Source organism: Phocoena phocoena, chromosome 11 (genome assembly GCF_963924675.1).
Source record: "Phocoena phocoena chromosome 11, mPhoPho1.1, whole genome shotgun sequence".
NCBI classification, from domain to species: domain Eukaryota; kingdom Metazoa; phylum Chordata; class Mammalia; order Artiodactyla; family Phocoenidae; genus Phocoena; species Phocoena phocoena.
The window spans coordinates 25,714,473-25,734,837 of NC_089229.1; the positions used below are offsets into that span (position 1 = coordinate 25,714,473).

Sequence of the window (20,365 nt, forward strand, 5' to 3'; positions counted from 1 at the left end):
CGGTTGTTCAGGACAGATAAGATTGGCACATTCAGACAGCTGTTTTAGTAGGATCTTTGACTGGCTGGATTGCTTGTTTGCATGTCAAGTATAGGAAACAAAGTCTTGTATGATACATAACTAGAAATTCACTTCCTTTTTGAATTTAGTTTATTTCATCTCTGATTTGGAAAAATTGATTCAATCAGTGATTTGTTTTGGCAGATTATAATACCTTAGGTGGGGTTTAGAATTCAGAAAACATTAAATCTGTTACAGAATTTGGAAAGAAAGCCCATTTTCTAGAAGTTGCCTTCTAGTAATATTCTAATAGAACATTCTAGGTGGTTCTGGTTTTATAAGCAGAATATAAGTATTATATTCAGAGTTTTAAATAAAGAGGTAATATTGTTCCTTTATTCCTGTATCTTACCAATATCTTTGTAGCTGAAATTTGTTGCTTTACTTTGTCCTATGAAATGTTTCTACTTTCAGTTTAATGATGCTCTGTTGTATACAACACCAGTGCAGTCTGGGATGTACAAACTGAACAACATGCTCTCATTGGCAGGAATGAAGGTCTGTGCATCTGTTAGAAGATATATATATATATTTTTTTTTTTTGGCAGAAGATATTTTTTTACCCAAATGTATTTAGAGAAAAAGCCCTAAGATAATCATCTTCTCATATCCCTATCTCTTCTCTCTCCATGTGTTACTGTTCATTTATTCATTTTTGTAGTTATTTGTTCCCTCATACATTAATTGAGTCATAGGATATTGAGAACTACTATACTGAGAACTACTATAAACAAAATGTGTTATCGGTTTAGTGAAAAATATAAAGATGAATTGAAGCATGATTCTTTTGTCTCCACCTCTACTCCAATCCCTCCAGGAGTTTAGCAACTAGTTGGGAAGCTAATATGCTGCATATCAATACCTATAAAATAGATAGTAATACATATCACTATAAAGGCACAGTTAAAGTTTGTGGGAGCTCAGAAAATAAAGAACGTGCAGCTTTTGGTGGGACATGGTAGAGGGATTGGTGGTAGTAAGGAAGAGGGAGACTTGAGGAAGTCTTTTTGGAGGAAGAGCCAAGAGCCTTACAGAATTGGTCACATTTGGCCTCGCTGAGATGTAGGGAAAGGCATTCTAGGTACAGGGAATAGTGTGAGCAAAGGCCTGAAGGTGGGGAAGTTGGGCCTTCATGTATGTGGGTATTTAAATTCATCTGGAGCACAGAGCAGATGAGGGAGAGTGATGGTAGATCAAGCTGGATATGAAGGCTGGGGGTGGCTGTCAGCAGTGGGGGCATTGGGCAATTTTAGCTATGCTTCAGCAGTGAGGTTTTCAATTGGATGAGTCTGTTCAATCATTTTGTTTTCTTCCAGGTCAGAAAACCCACCCAAGAGGCATATCAGAATGAACTAAAGATTGAAAGTGTAGAACGTTCCTTCATACTCTCAGCCAGGTAAATTTTAAAAATGTATAGGTGAACATTTGTCAGTATTGTGGAGTCAAACATTTTCCAGCAGTTTTCACATTTAGGTTAACTAGTAAACTTATTTTTTTCCCTTTCTTTTCTCTCCTAATACCATGCAGTTTACTCTTGATTTACCATGTAGGTGGGATGTCTAAGAGCTGATGCAATAGTGTGCTAGAAGTACAAAGACTAAAATGTTCCTCTGAATGGAATAATAATGCCGAAAAGTGCTTTGCTGATCATTTTTTTAAAGTAGTTATTTCAAGTCATTTTACAGTGATACGTAATGTTTTTTAAAACATCTAGTGCTTTATAGTTTACTAGGAAGTGTTCGTGTAGCATTCAGAGGTCATAACAAATCTACTGAGGTAGGTGTCATAAAAAGGAGGAAGACTGAGTTACAGAAAAATTGAGTTGCTTTCTTAAGGATGCATAGCTGGCAAAGTCAGGATACAGGTAGAAACTTTCTGCTTTTAAATCTGTTGTTATTATGACATACCACATTGCCTCAAATCAGAACCTACAGTGACATATGTGTAAGTCAAAATATATTACCGTAATGTAAATCAAGTACTGAGGAAACCTGGGGCTGTGTGACTCATACACGCATATTATTCCGTTTTGGCTGAGTGGTAGAAGTGCGTGTGTGGGAGGATTTGACTGGTGAAGGGAGAGCCGCCAACAGCCACAGCTTGCTCCATTACTGAACCTGCATAACACGTCTGGGCGGCTCTCAGATCTCACCTTTGACATAATAAAAATAGAGCAGACATTGATGTAGCGCTTCCTTTGTGCCAGGGACTACTGTCCTAAGCACTTTCTGTGTATTAATTCATCAAATCTTCACAATAACCTTTTAAGGTAAGTTACTACTATTATACCCATTTTATGGTGAAAAAAGCCAACCAGCTGTTAAGTAGCAGAGCAGGGGATCTGACACTAAAATTCATGCTTTTAACCATTCTGATATTGCCTACGTCTGTGGATGTCAAGGACTCAGACCAAATGTGCTAACTTCCCAAATCAGACCGCAAGAGCATCTCCCTGGGTCGTGTCACTCTTCTGAAATGGAATGGCCACTGCTGCCTGACACCAAATCTCAGGATGATAGGGGAAGACAAATTCCTGTATTCAGGGTTTGTCAAGTGCTTCCCAGCTACCAGCGAAAGCAAGCAGAGTTCCATCAAGGGAGGGGGCACCTGAAGCATCCTCCAGATCAGTATTTAGAGAGTGAAAGTAGGGGAATTCCCTGGCGGCCCAGTGGTTAGGACTTCGCACTTCCACTGTAGGGGGCATGGGTTTGATCCCTGGTAATGGAACGAGGATCCCATACGTCCAAAAAAAAAAGTAAATGCTTGATCACCTGGAACTATACCCTTTTCTTTCTTTCTTGAGTTTGAACAAAAGTGCAAAGAACATCAAGTCCCTGTACATCAGGCTCTTGGCAAATACTTATGCCTGGTTCTTTTTTTTTTTTTTTTTTTTTTTTTTAAGCCTGGTTCTTAAAATCAAGAGTTATTTTCAAAGATCCGAAGAGGACATGCCTATAGGGAAGTTAAGTTTTCAGTTGCACTTAAGTTTTCTAACTAAAATAGGCTTTTATAAAAACAAAATTCTGTTTATTAAAAATTAAACAATTCAGGAAATGATGGTTGATCTTTCTTTCTTTGGTTGCCTATCAGGTAAATATCTGGATGTCAAGTGTTTTTTCAGATGGGCCTCCTAGACCTTAGTAAGATCATTGGATTTTTAAGTATGATGGGAAACCATCCAAAGGTTTTAAGCTAAGAATTGGTGTGACCTCATTTTTATTTTTAAAAGCACACACTCTCTGCCTTGTAGAAGTAGACCACCAGAGACTAGAGTAGAAGTTGGAAGACCAGGTAGGAGGTTGTAGATGGTGATGTCTGGGCTATAGCTGTAAGAAATGGTTCAATCAGGTAGAGCCAATCAGGATGGAGTGAATGTGGGGTATGCAGGAGAATGGTAAAACTGGAAAGTTGTTGATAAAAGAAAAGTAAATTTCCACAGGAGGGTTAAGGTGGCATGCAAGAAAGGGAACAAACACATACTAAATGCCACCCATATGCCAGGCTCTCCTTCTGAATTCCCCCAACCACACTGAGGTACTGTGTAACAGGTAAAAAAGGGATGGAGGCCTCTTGTGATCTTGCTCCTATCTGCCTCACCAGCCTGATCTCCATTCACTCTCCGTGTCACCAACCCCACCAAAGCATGGCATGTTCCATCAGCATGGATCTGCTAATGATTCTCCATGCATGCCAGCCTACTTCACATCCTTCTTCCTTGCACAGGTGGCTACCTCCACCTAGAATGCATCCCTTTGTTCAAGAAGTAATATGGAGCGTCTACCCTGGGCCAGGCATTTTGCTAGGCATCAGGATACAGTGGACAATGAAAAGGGCCTTTCCTTCCCTGAGGTTACAGTCCATTAGCAAAGACATACACTTAGCAAGTATTACCACAGTCAATTATCAGGGAGATTAAGTAGTATACAGGGAAACTACCAGGTGCTATGAGGCTGTAAAACAAGGGATCTTAAATTCGATTTGGTGGAAAAAGGGCAGTTAGGGGTAGCTTCCCTAAAGTCCTGTGTCTATTGAGTTAAGAAGGATAAGTAGGTGTTGGATAGCTAGGCAGAGAGAAAAGGAGGAGGCTCCTGGCCATTAGGAACAGTGTGTACAAAGGCCCTGAGGTGGAAAAGGACATGGTGTATTCAAAGAACTAAAAGGCCAGTGTGTCATGAACATAGCAAATGAGAGGGAGAGTGACCCAAGATAAACCTGGAGGGCCAGGGAGAAAGATTATGCAGAACTGTCTTGTGGATTTTGGTCTTTAGCCTAAGAGCCACAGGAAACCACTGAAAGGTTTCTACAAGGGAATGATGTGATCATTTTGGCATTTTTAAAAAGAATATCTGGTTGCTCTGTGGAGGATGGTTTGGGAGGGGAACTGAAGGAGACGAGTAATGGGACAGAGAGAGGCAGAAGAAGTGAGTCTCCAGCCTGTACAGCGTATTGGATTGCTGTGATAAGGAAAACTGGGAAAGGCGCAGCTTTAGGAGAAAAATCAGGAATTTAGGTTCAGATGTGCATATTGAATGTGTGGTGCCTATAAATCATCAAGATGGGGTCATCAAGGAGGCAGTTGATGTCAGGAGCTGGATGTCAGAAGGAAGACTAGACTAGAGGCATATCCTGAGGAGTCATCAGCCTCGAGATGATGACCGAAGCTAGGAGACTGGCTGAGGGTGCACAGGGAGACCGCAGAGTTCCCTGTCAAACACCTGTAGTTGTCCCAATAGTACCTTAGTCATCACCTCTGCAAAGCCTTCCCTGCTACCCAAATAAGGTAATTAACTACTTCTATGTCACTTATCTATCTTACATTTATTATATCATACGGTAATTTTTACCTGACTTTATGTCTCACGTCAATTAGATGTGAGCCCTTCCAAGTGAAGTGTACTTTGTGTGCCCAGTTCATGGCGTAGTACCTGGCCCATAGAAGGCTCCCAGTAAATGTTACTCAAATAAACTGAAGTGATGTGGCCTTTGGACCTCAGAGTTGCATCCCACAGTTAACACAAAAAGTAAATAGTGTGGCAAGGTCTAACACACCAGAAATCTCTTCTGTTGGAGAGTTTTTCCCTTAGAAATTATTTCCATTCATTGGGGAAATGGTGCTTGTTTAATGCAAATTTGCTATCTGGTAATGTCCACATTCCATAAAGAAAAGAATACTTGGCTTAACTGTGTTTTTCTGTGGGGAAGATGCTGATTCTTCTCCTAGCCATGTCACAAAGGCAGAGCTAGAACGTCTCCACTCGATGCTGTAGGCAAGTGTGTGTGGTCTATGAGAAATGTGTTATCAGCTGATAAACATTGTTTTGGCAGAACCCCACACAAGAGAGAGCCAGGAATGATTAAATGAAAGAACAGCATATGTGACATGATTTGCACAGTCAAGTCACATTCCACGTGCTCCCAGGGCTCCAGAAAAATCAGACGGCAATCCTCAAATTAGCCATCTGCCTCTTGACTTTCTGTTACTTTTTCCAGTGAAAAGTTGGGGAGGGAGAGAGGGCAGGGGAGACAGTAATATTTTATGAATGTTTACTTGGAACCTGAGCCTGTGTTCTCATAGCGTAGTCCTTCAGAGAACAGGAACAGAGGCCAGAGGTGACATGGTGGTGAAGGGTTCCATCCTTAGCCACACTTGGATCTGATACCAAGTCACCATTTAGTAGAGAGCCTGTTATCTAAAGCAAATTATCTAACAGTTCAGATCCTCACATGGCTTTTCTGTAAATGGTGATGGTGTGTGACGTTGGGATTGGGGGAATGGGGTGTAAGATCCAATGTATATTCCATGGGGTACCTCTGAGGATGAGAAGTGATGATATTTGCAAAGAAAGCATTCAGCATAGTTGGCTGATACGTAGTAAATGTTAAATCAGTGGCAGCTAGTTGGGGCAGCGATGATAGAATAGTAGAGGTAACTGAGGCAGGTTTTGTTTGGTTTAGAGAGAGAGGGGCTGTTCCATTTTATTTTGGTTTTGGTATATAATGAAACTTTGAGAAATATACTACTTTTAAAATATTATTTGTAAACTGGATATCTTCCTTTTAACATCCATATGAGTGCATTTTCTAAAAGGCACTGAAGCCATTTAGTAGGAAGATACATTTCTGAGAATGATTATTGTGGGGAAGGTGAGTGGTTTTTAAAGTTAGCTCCTTGACCTGCTCTGGATTCATCAAAATAGGCCTATTTGTATCATTTTTTGTGATGGAATTTTTCATTTTAGAGTCATTATTTCAAAGTTAAAATATACTTAAAATTAGAGTGAATAATACAATGAAACTGCATATTCAGTCACCCAGACTCAAAAATTACCAAGATTCTGCCACAAATTTTCCTGTTTTCTAAAGTACTTCAAAACAAATTGCAAATATCAGGTCATTTTACTCCTACCTACTTTAGCATATGCTTCTCTTAAAAAAAGGAAAGTGTACATTTTCTTATATAATCACATTCCCATTATTATGATGGGTTTTATCATGATAGAGATTTAAATTTATTATTAAATTCTGTCTCTCTACAAACACACACACATACACACACAATACACACACAATACCTAAAATGTGCCTCTCCCTCTTGAGTATGCAAAACAAAATGGGCGATACCAGTGATGATTCTGAGTTACCATAGAATTGTTTTTAGAGGGAGGTGTGGTTGCAAAAACAGAGAAAAAGAATGTGTTTTTCTGAGCAGGCTTTCCCCCTATTCCGCCCATTTCCATCTACATTCGAGTCGCATAGCTCCTGATGAACTGAGGGTTAAGAACAGAAAATGTGATGGGCCGAATAGGTAGAGGAACCCTAACAACCACTGAAGGCTATTTCCCTTATTAACCACTCCTTCAACATCTATTTATGACACCAAAAATATGTTTCCTTTACTCCAGTGCCCTTTCTAGAATATTTAGTAACCTAAAAATATTTAGTATTCTGTGCTGTAAATTTGGATTTGAAACTTGATTTCTTGGAATATTTTTAAATTCTAGGATTATATCTCAGGAAACTCCTTGGTTATATAAATAATCATAACTATTAATTGCATGAATAGCCCTTAAACCAAACAAAAATACCTCCAAATTTAGGAGACTTCAAAAGCCATTCAGTAGAAAGCGGTATTTTTGGAAAGAAAAAAAGCATTGTGTTTGCTAAAATGCCGTGTGTTCTCTAATGCCTGCTCTGATTATTTGTGCACGTAAACCTCAGAGTTGTTGCCTGTGACTAGCATTGTTGGAGGGTGGTGGAATCTGTTGCCATGGCAGAAGGAAAAGGCGTAAGAAAAAGGCAAAGAATAAAAGCTGACATCTGGTTGATAGAACTTTCTTTTGCCCCCAACAGTTCTGCCCCAGAAAGGGATGAATGGCTAGAAGCAATTTCCAGGTCAATAGAAGAGTATGCCAAGAAAAGAATCACATTCTGTCCCAGTAGGAGTCTTGATGAGGTATTGTCTTTTCCTTCTTATGTTTTTGCAGTGCATTTCAAATAGTTTTTACCCTCAAGAAACTTTTCCCAGGCGTTTAGAAAAGCAACATGTGTTTCACAGAAGGATTGGAGGTGTGTGCGTAATTTCAGAGCTAAATATTCATTCTGTTAATGTCTAACTACAAGTCTATGATAGCATATAGTGCATTCATATTTTTTCTAGTTATAAAACCTCACTGTAGAAAATACAATATAGTTTAAGGAAGAAACTAATTGGCTGTTATTGCACTACCTCAGGCATCTTTTAAAGTTAATTTTGCACTAGAGGATTGTTGGAATGTAGCTAATCTTAATATCCTAATAACATGAAAAATATGATAGCTCATGTTTCATCCACATCCTTAATGATACCATCAGCATTGTGAGCTGCCAGTCCAAATAGAAAGGCTTGATGCTGTAGCAGGCAGTGTGCATAGAGATAATCAGAAGTCGTTCTTCCACAGGCCGACTCAGAAAATAAAGACGAAGTTAGTCCTCTTGGATCCAAGGCTCCCATCTGGATTCCTGATACCAGAGCTACAATGTGTATGATCTGCACAAGTGAATTTACTCTGACCTGGAGACGACATCACTGTCGGGCCTGTGGAAAGGTTAGAGAGGATCACACTCACCTCCCTTGTGATTTTCAATAGCTCTAAGCTGTACATAACGAAGAAGCATGTTTCTCCTTGTAAACCATTGGGAGTCGGGGGAGACACTGAATCGTAGGTGGTATCTCCTCTACATATTTAGGCACAAGGCAATCTTATTAGGGAACTTAGCTCTTCCTAGCCCAAGATTACTTCAGAATGTCAATAATAGATCATGTTCATTTTTTAAAAAACTAATAAATTCAAATTAAATAGATGCTCACATTTACAGATAATTATTGAAACTGCATTTATCTAAACACTAAGTTCTTAGTAGGAGGAAACTTTCAGTGTTGAAGTTATCACTAGTGATGTTTCTGAGTCTTCGTGATGTTATTAGTAAAATGAGCATCGTAACGATGACATCAGAGAGTTACTATAAAGATTTAATGGGTCTTATTTAGACAGCATTTAATTTGGGCCAGACACTGGGAAGAGGCACAGCAGAGGTGTTCATAGTTGCAGCAGTGACGATGACAATGACGATGATGACGAAGATGATAAATACAGCTAACACAGGACTTACTACGCACCGGGCACTATTCTAAACATTTCGCACATGTTAACTCCTTTAGTATATTATTATCTGTAGTAAGCACTCAGTAGTAATCTGTGGCCTCTTCAAGTGTGGTATTGTGTGTGAGTTCCCTACATGCCTGAGCTCCACTGAATTTTTATTCAGACTCAGTGACTATGAAAAGGTTTTGAAAACTAGACAGAACTATAAATTGCAACATAACTGATGGTTTAGATACAAAGGTTATTCTAAATGAAATAATTCCAATGTGTTTTCAGATCGTATGCCAAGCTTGTTCATCAAATAAATATGGATTAGATTACCTGAAAAATCAACCAGCAAGAGTATGTGAACATTGTTTCCAAGAACTGCAGAAATTAGGTAATATATAAGTAAAGATTTAATTGAAAATTCCATTATTCCCCAGACACTTTCAGACAACCTTCTGAAAGAATCATCTTAGGCACATTAGCAACATGATTGGTGATACTTCTCTCAAAATATTAAGTATCTTGCTTTCTTAACTTAGTGAAGCTTTCTTAACTCATATTTTGTGGTAATTCCAAGGAAGGTTGGACTGAAACTTAGTTTTACTCTGAAAACGGTTTTGCTGAGGATCCTGATTGTAGAAATGTAATCACAGGATAAAATGCTTGGAGTAGTTACAGGGGAACTTTAACTTCCAAATAATTTTCAGGTTTCTAGTTTCACAACTGTGTGCTCATTACAAATCATTTTTATCTATTAGTAAAGTAATTCTCTATGGAAACATACTAGGTGGCACTTTGTTAGCCTTATTCTAATCACTTGGACTGATGTCGTGAGGTTTCATTTTACATCTAAATGTGCAGCTTTTCGCCAACTACAAAATGATAAATCAAATCTGCCTGTTCGTTATTTGCAAGTATCCATCCCTACAGTTAAGGTGAATGCAGTTCAGGTCTATATTTTGGGACGAGATCCTGAAACTTAAAGGATCTAAATTTTTAAAAGATTATCCTTCATGTTGATGAAGAATAGCTTTTCATCATCAATGAGAATATCTAAATGAATATAACTAGATGACATGCCATTTCAGAATCCATATATTTATAAGAGGAATCGTTTGTTATTATCTGTATACATTTTCCAAAAAGACACGTTCCTCTAATCTTTTGCCACCCTTATGTTCCTCCCTTTGTTCTCTGGGTATATAATATAGGCTCAAACATTCAAAATTCATTTTTGAATACTCCTCCCTCATCACACACACCCATTTGGTCAGTAAATCTTGTCAAATTTATGTTTGAAAAACCTGTCTTGCTCTTGAATTATTTATCCACCTCAGCCTTAACAAAGCCTTCATTATCTTTCATGTGGACTACTGTCCTAATTTCTTAACAGGTTTTTCTGCTGCAAATCCTTCCTCTTTCCTACTGCCAGATTTATTTTTCTAAATTCAGTCTGCTCGTGTTACTTCCCAGCCCAAAAGGCCTTTCTTTGATTTCCTACTGCCTAAAAGACAGTCCTTAGAACCAGCCATTTTTTCCCCAGCCTCACCTCCAAATAGATGAACTAATTTCATATCTGTGTGCTTTTGCTTATGCTGGCTTGTCTTCATGGAGTGTTCTTCCTCCGCTTTTTAGCTTGGCAAACTCCTACTTATACCTTAATGCTAACTCAAAACTCTCTCTTTTCCCAGCTTTCCTTGAACCTCTGCAGTGAAAATTAATTACTCCTCATCTTTTCTTATAGTCCCTTTTCTAGCATTTTGTTCATTGTAATATTATTTGGTCATGTATCTATATACTAAATGATGTTGTCAGTTTGGGTTTTTTTAAAGTCAGGAGGGAAATTTTTTCAATTTTTTTTAAAGTTGGTAGTACATAAACATGTTTCAGAATTCTTAAGGCACAAAAGGTCAATCCGTTCATATGGCTTGCAGTTGAAAAAGTATAAAATCATAGACAGTGGGAAGTCTTCCTCCCACTCAAATTCCAGCCTGGGGAAGTGTCATAAGTTTCTTAAGTATCCTTCCATGGATATTTATGCAACAACGTTTATTGATTTGGATTAAATTGAATTGCAGAATGCTTACCATTGGTTATATAAGTGTACCTGATTTGTTTTAGATCACCAGCACTCTCCTAAGATTGGATCTCCTGGAAATCACAAATCTCCTTCAAGCACCTTATCATCAGTCTTACATAGTATTCCATCAGGGAGGAAACAGAAAAAAATCCCAGCTGCTCTCAAAGAAGTAAGTGTTTCCATTAGACTTGCAACCTGATAGAGGCTGAATTATTCATACACTTATAATACACTATTTTTCTTTCATAAAGGAAGACGTCATTTCCCACCACTATTAAGACATGCATTTTAATACTGGTGATGGATGTGGTTGAGGCCTCACTATCTTGCTTGATCTCCCTTATGACCTGAGTCATTTAGAAAATGCCTGTTGAAAGGTTTGGAGAACATTTTATAGCAAAATGATAGAAAGGAAAGATAACTTGGACACGTGTGAATTTTTAAAATTACTTTGAGGAGACCCCTTCCTTTCTCCTTTGAGGAGAGGGAAGAAGTCTATAGAATATTTGGGGCATTTTATTAGCATTTACTCATCTGCATGGCTTGTTTTTTATAGGCGTTAGTTGGTTATATACAGCTGATATCACTGATAGTATGTTGTTCTTCCTTTAACTTAAAAGAAAAAAATTTAAGTGATAATAGACTACAGAGTTAGACCTGCCACTGGAGTAAATCCACAGGCATCAATGACATCCTATCCCAGTTCCTCAAATTCAGGTGTTCAGTCAGCCAGTGTCAAGAATTCAGACAGTCCTGCCTTTCTGGTCACTCCTATTTTGATTTTTATTAATTAGTTCTACCCATGCTAGTTTTGTGGCCAGGAGAGTAGTTTTAAATTCTGTTCTCTTGCTTGGTTGCTGTGGAGGTCTTCTATCATGGAAGAGCAAACAGCTCTAAAAATTTGACCAGGATCATGTTTCTCATGTAAAGTTGAGTGTATTTCATCATGGCCATTGAAACACTAGGAAGTGATTTATAGCCAATCTCATGATATAGTAAAAATAGGACTTACATACAGTTCCATTTGCCAAGTTTCATGTGGAACTGGGTAAGCCAACTGAGTGAATACCCCTGAACTGTATTTCTTCCATCACACAGTTCCTGAATCTAAATGTACATTCAAAAACCTCAAGGTTCTTAACCAACCAAATTAATGTTAAGTTCTCTGTAATTTTTCACCTCTCCATGCTGATGTCACATTTTATAAATATAATTCTTACCTGTGCTCCCCTCTTTAGTCGAAACTCCACAGCACTGGCTACCAAAACTCGTTATGGTCTGTAGACTAGACTCAACCTAATTCCAATCCTTTTTTGTACATCTTTTCACCCAGCCACACAAACAGGCCTTCCTGGCTGCAGCCATTTCTCCCTTGGCTCCACTGGTTCTCAAAGCATCCTCCAGATCGGCAGCAGCACCGCCTGGGAACTTATAGAAATGCAGATTCCTGGGCCCACCCACAATCAGAAACTTTAACCAGCATTCTTGGTGATTCAGATATATGTGTACTAAAGTTTGAGGGCCATTGCCTTGCTCCTTTGTGGTCACATGGGGAAATTTATCCAGTTAAGTGCTATAAAAGTCAAAGTAGTCTCCTCAGAAAGCTGTATTTTTTGTCTTTTTTTAAAAAACTGAGGTGAAATTCACATAACATATAATTAACCATTTTAAAATATACACTTCAGTAGTATTTGGTGTATTCACAGTGATGTGTAACTGCCATATTGCTCCAGTTTCAAAACTTTTTCATCACCTCATAAGAATACCCTGTGTCTGCTAAGTAATCAGTCCCCACTACCCCCTCCCTCCAACCCCTGGCAACCATGGATCTGCTCTATGTATTTGCCTATTTTGGATCTATCATATAAAAGGAGTCATGCAATATATGACCCTTGTGTCTGGCTTCTTTCACTTAGCACAATGTTTTTGAGGTTCATCTAAGTTATAGCATGTATCAGCACTTTGTTTCTTTTTTTTTTTTACGGTACACGGGCCTCTCACTGTTGTGGCCTCTCCCGTTGCAGAGCACAGGCTCCGGATGCACAGGCTCAGCGGCCATGGCTCACGGGCCCAGCCGCTTCGCGGCATGTGGGATCTTCCCGGACCGGGGCACGAACCTGTGTCCCCTGCCTCGGCAGGCGGACTCTCAACCACTGCGCCACCAGGGAAGCCCAGCACTTTGTTTCTTTTCATGTCTCCATAGTACTCCTTTTTATGTATGTACTACAACTTAGCCATTCATCGATTGATGGACACTTGGGTTGTTTCCACCTTTTGGCTATTGTGAATAATGCTCCTATAAACATTTGTGTGCAGATTTCCATGTGGACTTATGTTTCCATTTGTTTCCATTTGTCTTGGTTATATACCTAGGAGGGAAATTGCTTGATCATACAGTAATTCTATGTTTAACTTTTTGAGGAATTAGGAAGTTGTGTTCTTATTCTAGTGATGTTCAGTACATTTTTAGAAATTCCTCTTTTTTAGAATTACATACATTCAGAGCCTCAGCACCCTCAGTAATGGCGGGCTGCGTCTCTTGAGTTGGATTTCATTTATTTTTTATTTTTATTTTTAAAAATTTATTTATTTATTTATTTATTTAATTTATTAATTTATTTATTTATTTTTGGCTGCTTTGGTTCTTCGTTGCTGTGCATGGCTTTCTCTAGTTGCTGCAAGCGGGGGCTACTCTTTGGTGCGGTGTGTGGGCTTCTCATAGCGGTGGCTTCTATTGTTGCAGAACACGGGCTCTAGGCACACGGGCTTCAGTAGTTGTGGCTCATGGGCTAACTAATTGTGGCTCGTGGGCTTTAGAGCACAGGCTCAGTAGTTGTGGCGCACGGGCTTAGTTGATCTGCGGCTCGTGGGCTTTAGAGCACAGGCTCAGTAGTTGTGGCGCACGGGCTTAGTTGCTCTGCGGCATGTGGGATCTTCCCGGACCAGCGCTCAAAACCGTGTCCCCTGCATTGGCAGCCAGATTCTTAACCACTGCACCACCAGGGAAACCCATTTATTTCTTAAATAAATCATTAGAAGGAAAGTTTTGTGAATCAATTAGGTGATTAAGCTGGTTAACACCAATTTTGCTTTTAAAAAGATAATAGAGGACTATGTATGACTATTTAGTATTGGGATTAATCTTTTATGGCTAATAAATTAATTGTAAAATATTCCAAAAGAGTAATGTACAAAATATTTTGGGCAATGATAGTAACACTTAACATAAGTACATAGTGGGTATCCCAATGTGACTACATTTTAAGAGAAAACTCCTTTGAATGTAAACATTTTAGTTTTTTTAATTACTTAGTAGTTCTATACAGGGATGTTATTTCTGTATACAAATTTACTTGCACTTGAGAGATATTTCTAATTTAACATTAGGTATAAATTTTCCACTTGGGACTTCTCTGGCAGTCCAGTGGTTAAGACTCCACGCTCCCAATGCAGGGGGCACGGGTTCGATCCCTGGTCAGGGAACTAAGATGCCGCATGCCACCCGGCATGGCCAATAAATAAATAAATTTTCCACTAAACAATATATCATCCTTTTTATGAAATGTATAAGAAATTAATACAATTACTACATGATTAAAGATATACTTTAAAATTCATAGACCCCCATCTCTATTAGTCTTTCTATTGCTTTGTACCAAATTACCACAAATGTAGTGGCTTAAAACAACACACATTTATTATCTCAGGAGCTTAGATGGGATCTCTTTAGGGCGGCAGTCAAGGTGTTGGCCAGTGTCGAGTTCTCATCTGGAGGCTGACTAGGGAAAGATCTACCCTGCCCTTAGGCGCTGCCCTGAGCTCCTTGCCACGTGGGCCTCCCCACATGTCTGCTTACTTCTTCAAAGCCAGCATGGTAGAAAGTCTCTAGAGCCAGTCTGCTAGCAAGATGGAGTCTTATGTAATGTATATAATCATGGGAGTGATAGCGCATCACCTTCACCATATTTTGTTGGTTAGGAGCAGTCACAGGTCCTGCCCACACTGGAGGGGAGGAGATGCTACAACAGCCTGATTCTCAGTGGGAAGCCACCTTGGGAGTCTGCTCACCATACCACCAATAAGGCAGTTCCTAAACTTGGCTTTTATATCTCTATTTTTCCTATATTTAAAAAGAGAAAAGTTTCAACTGCCATATTATAATCACTGAAGGCTTAGTGTCTTTTACCTAGAGACTGAAACACTTTCAGCCTTTTATGAAGCAAAACAAGCTTCTTTTCTTTTAGACCAAAATTTGGGGAGCAGAAACTGATCTTTAAAATCACCATTAAGGGACATCTCTCGTGCTCCAGTGGTTAAGAATTTGCCTTCCAATACAGGGGACTTGGGTTCGATCCCTGGTCAGGGAACAAAGATCGCACACGTCGCGGGGCAACTAAGCCCGCGTGCCACAACTACAGAGCCCACATGCTCTGGAGCCCAAGAGCCACAACTAGAGAGAAGCCTGAGTGCTGCAATGAAGAGCCCTCATGCGGCAACGAAAGATCCTGCGTGCCGCAATAAGACCCAACACAGCCAAAAATAATAAATAAATAAATAATTTTTTTTTTTTTTTTAAATCACCATTAATAATAGAATTTTCTGGGAATTCCCTGGTGGTCCAGTGGTTAGGACTCTCTGCTTTCACTGCCAGGGCCCGGGTTGGATCCCTGGTCAGGAAACTAAGATCCCGCAAGCCATGCAGGCATGGCCAAAAAAAAAGAATTTTCTATTTATTGATAAAGTTTTTAGAAATCCAGAAAGTTATTTCAGAAACTGAGTTAAAGGTTTAAGTAATTTTCCCTAACACCCAAAATAAGAGGAGCAATAAACAATATATACTGTCCCAAAATACGACTTTAAAAAGGCATTTTTCTGGAGTGGGTGTGGAGAAAAGGGAACCCTCTTGCACTGTTGGTGGGAATGTAAATTGATATAGCCACTATGGAGAACAGTATGGAGGTTCCTTAAAAAACTAAAAATAGAACTACCATATGACCCAGCAATCCCACTACTGGGCATATACCCTGAGAAAACCATAATTCAGAAAGAGTCATGTACCACAATGTTCATTGCAGCTCTATTTACAATAGCCAGGACATGGAAGTGGCACATATATACAATGGAATATTTCTCAGCCATAAAAAGAAACGAAATTATTTGTACTGAGGTGGATGGACCTAGAGTCTGTCATACAGAGTGAAGTAAGTCAGAAAGAGAAAAACAAATGCCGTATGCTAACACATATATATGGAATCTAAAAAAAAAAGGTTATGATGAACCTAGGGGCAGCAGAGGAATGAAGACGCAGACATAGAGAATGGACTTGAGGACATGGGGAGTGGGAAGGGTAAGCTGGGGCGAAGTGAGAGAGTGGCATGGACATATATACACTACCAAATGTAAAATATATAGCTAGTAGGAAGCAGCCACATAGCACAGCAAGATCAGCTCAGTGCTTTGTGACCACTTAGAGGGGTGGGATAGGGAGGGTGGGAGGGAGATGCAAGAGGGAGGAGATATGGGGATATATGTATATGTATAGCTGATTCACTTTGTTGTACAGCAGAAACTTAACACAATACTGTAACGCGGGGCTTCCCTGGTGGCGCAGTGGTTGAGAGTCTGCCTGCCGATGCAGGGGACATGGGTTCGTGCCCCGGTCCGGGAAGATCCCACATGCCGTGGAGCGGCTGGGCCCGTGAACCATGGCTGCTGAGCCTGCGTGTCCAGAGCCTGTGCTCTGCGACGGGAGAGGCCACAACAGTGAGAGGCCCGCGTACTGCAAAAACAAAAAAATACTCTAAAGCAATTATACCCCAATAAAGATGTTAAAAAATAAAGTGGATGGATCTTAAATAAAAATAAAAGGCATTTTTGACATGTGGAATTATTATTCATCTTCTGGCAACCGAGAAAATACAGGTGAACCCGCAAAGAAACACATACATGCAAGCACAGTTAAACCAGGTAAAATTCTGGAATTGCTTCTAAAAGGAAGGATTTTATGCTCATGGCATGGCAGTATTCAATTTGTACAGTAGCAGATTTTGAAAATAAACAATTTCATTCTGAAACATGATATTCTTATTATGGTTATTGCTTTCAGCACCAGTGATCAAAAGCAATTTTGTGATTTTAAATTTTGTTTTTGTATGAAAACTATTAAACTGTGTGTGGGGTTTGCTTACCTAGGTATCAGCGAACACAGAAGATTCTTCTATGAGTGGCTACTTGTACAGATCAAAGGGCAATAAAAAACCTTGGAAACACTTGTGGTTTGTCATAAAAAATAAAGTGCTATATACGTATGCTGCAAGTGAGGTAAGATCTGAAATCTAAACATGAATAATTTGAGGGTCTTGTTTTATAATGCTACCTGGAAATAATTACAGTGTTTACCTAATTTATTTGTTTTGTCTCTGTTTTTTGTTTTACTTTGCTTTGGGAGGGGGGAGATGTTGCTATTATTTTTGACATGAACAGTGTCCTTGTTTTGTATCTAAAGAGCTCTTACTCAGAAATGTTAGGACTTTTCCGTAGTGTTAAAATGTAAGTTTGGGGAGTGTCATGTGACTACTGACTACTTCACTAAAGGCAGAGGTTCGGTGGGACTGGGGTATATCACCTTTCTGAGCTACATTTTCTACATCCATAAAATGAAAGTAATATAATTACTTACCTCCTGTGGTTGTAGAGAAATAATGTGAAATTCAGTGGATATGAACACGCTGAAAACTGTCTGGCATAGTGCCTGGCTCATGGTGCAGGTGGGGCAGGGATGTCCCAATAAATATCGTTGAGTAAATGAAAGGTGAATAAGTTGCTAGAATTACCATTGTTTTATATATATGTATTTGAAATTAAGTTAGAGTTATATAGATCAAGAGTTTGCAGATCTGAATTTTGTATCAATTTAGAAACCCATCTCCTTTTGTGTCTTTGTAAATTTAGGATGTGGCAGCTTTGGAGAGTCAACCTTTACTAGGATTCACTGTCACTCAAGTCAAAGATGAGAATTCAGAGTCGAGAGTGTTTCAGTTACTGCACAAAAACATGTTATTTTATGTATTCAAAGCAGATGATGCTCACTCGGCTCAGAAGTAAGTAATTTAGACATATTTTTCTTTCATACATTAGATTTCAAGTTGTTACTTTAACTGATTGATTTTAAAAATAACCTACTTCCATGCATGGAAACAACGAAGAATTTAAATCAGACATACAATTTAGAAAGAATTTAACGTATTATTCAAACTCTTTAGAATTGTTTTAAAGACAGGCAAGAGTATCTGGAATATTTTCAGGAGGCAGAGAGGGAAAGAAAATAGGTAGTTCTGTCCAAAATATTTTGTGTACACATGACCTTCAAGGAAGCAGCATGATTCTCCTCTGCTGAAAGGAAGGGAAGCTGAGGTTATTTGACCTCTCCTCCAATGAGGTTAAGAATCTTCTCTTGAAACATTCTGGGACTTTGGCAATCCAATGATTCAATTGTGCCATGGAACAGCAGGGGTTTAAACAGCTGCTTGCTGACTTACTCCTTTGGAGAAAAGGTCAAACACATTAAGAGGCTCCCATGCTGTTCCCAATGACTGAGTAGAAAGAAATGGATATCATTTTAGGTGGAAAAGGCTGAAATAGTCTCTTCAAAGTTCCAACAAGAATATTTATTTAGATGTCATAAGATTGCTTAACATAGAGAAGCATATCTCTGTGAAACTGAGGTCCTTTCTGAACAAAACAATTCAGCTCGCCTCCCTTTCATTTGATTTTCATTTTGGCCTCACAAAATATACATTTTGTTTTCACTAAGAGGTGCTCATGTTTTCTCAATAGGCTTTAAAAGTGCATGCAGATCAAAAAGAATACTTTAAATAAGCCAGGCTTGTCATTTCTTTAGGTAGTTAAAATTAATGTACCAGAATTACATATGTTCCTGAATAATAATCAGGTACTTTTGAGTACTGAAGAATATTTTAAAATTATGACACAACTATTTTTTCTTTAAAAAATAGTTACTTGGATAAAATAGTAATTGCCCTAAAATTCTGTTGGATATTATATTTCTCATCATTTTTACCTGAATTCATTATCAAGCTGATAAGCTTTTGAATATATATCTTTATGTCATTAAGTTGACAAGATAGAAAGCCCTTCAAGACAGAGCTAAATGCAGTTGGGTGAAGGGTATCAGCTTACTTGATATTTAGAATTAATACAGGCTAATTTATAAATTTCTCTTTAGGTTAATATCATATGCGTTGCTGTATTTGCACATTATAGAATATTAAAATGTGTTAATTTTAATGGAAACTTTTGACTTTTAAAAAGCCTTTTTATTATGGTATAACTTGTATGCCTTTTGCATTTAAAATTTTTTTTTAAATTCCATCCTTAAAATGTGAGATAAATCTGCTACGGGCTACTTTTACTAACTACATTGAATGATTTCAAGTGTTCATAGTAAGTTTATAAGCCATTACACTACTGGGGAGGTACAAAGAAACTACCTCCGAGTGTCTTCTGAATAATTGTAGCTGTGTATATTGTCAAATAAAACTTTTGAGGCAAAAGAATTTTAGAAAGACTTCTATGAAAGTGAGACACTTTTATATTGCATGCAAACTTGAGATCAACTGAGAGTAGACTACTAGATGCTAGATACCCTTTCACTGAAAATATTAGAATAGGTCTGGACTACAGATGCCCAAGGAGTCTCTGGTTGGTAGAATTAAGAGATGAGGAGACAGGGACAGAGCTAGTATTCCCAAAGGCAGAAAGGGGGTTGAAATAAAGGCCTCTGCAGATATATCCACTTCCAAAATCAATTAAATGGGATCAGTAGAACTTCATAAAGCCTTTACATGAAATGGCCCCTTCCTCATGCTTCAAAGAAATAAGAGATGCAGAGGAATTCCCTGGTGGTCCAGTGGTTAGGACTCGGCACTTTCACTGTCAGGGCCTGGGCTCTATCCCTGGTTGGGGAACTGAGATCCTGCAAGCTGTGTGGTGTGGCCAAAAAAGTGAAAGAAGTAAGAGATGCACTTTTCAGGCCAAAGTTTGGTCCAGATTACCAAATAAAGGGTAGTTCTATACATACAGAATTCTCATTTGCTATAGGAAAGATCTTAAATATACTGTTAGAGTAATTGGATCCACAGGCACAGCTATTATCTATACTGTCTTAACATATATTGGATGATTGTATTTTAAAATCTAACAACTTTCTCTTATAGGTGGATAGAAGCATTTCAAGAAGGCACAATATTGTAGCTGTATTTGTTTCATCTCTTGTGTGAATCCAAAAGGGTGGAATTTCATTAGAATAGAGTAAATGCAGTACAAAAATTTTATATAAGTGAACACTGCCAGGATAAATCCAACCAAAATCTTCATCAAAGAAATTATTTTGTTAGGTATAAGGTAATTTTTATAAAATGTTTGTTTTTCATGTATGTTATTTATTAAAAATTTGATGTTTACTTAATGGTCAGAGTTATTTCTGAGACTCACACTGAATTCTAAAGTACCTAGCTGTTTGTGACACAGTCCATACTGTTTTCTCAGTGTGTTTTACAGTGTTACTTTGTAACAT

At 38.5% G+C, this 20,365-nt stretch overlaps 1 protein-coding gene across 1 annotated transcript in view; it reads left to right on the top strand.

The window, feature by feature from the left end:
* Positions 1 to 20,043, top strand: part of FGD6 (FYVE, RhoGEF and PH domain containing 6) — a 105,059-nt gene extending 85,016 nt beyond the window's left edge. The window contains exons 13-21 of the mRNA XM_065887413.1: positions 475 to 558; positions 1,377 to 1,456; positions 7,411 to 7,513; positions 7,998 to 8,144; positions 8,979 to 9,081; positions 10,812 to 10,939; positions 16,963 to 17,091; positions 17,722 to 17,870; positions 20,007 to 20,043. Coding sequence (XP_065743485.1) covers positions 475 to 558; positions 1,377 to 1,456; positions 7,411 to 7,513; positions 7,998 to 8,144; positions 8,979 to 9,081; positions 10,812 to 10,939; positions 16,963 to 17,091; positions 17,722 to 17,870; positions 20,007 to 20,043 — 960 coding nt within the window. The remainder of the gene's footprint in view (positions 1 to 474; positions 559 to 1,376; positions 1,457 to 7,410; positions 7,514 to 7,997; positions 8,145 to 8,978; positions 9,082 to 10,811; positions 10,940 to 16,962; positions 17,092 to 17,721; positions 17,871 to 20,006) is intronic.
* The last annotated feature ends 322 nt before the right edge of the window (positions 20,044 to 20,365 follow it).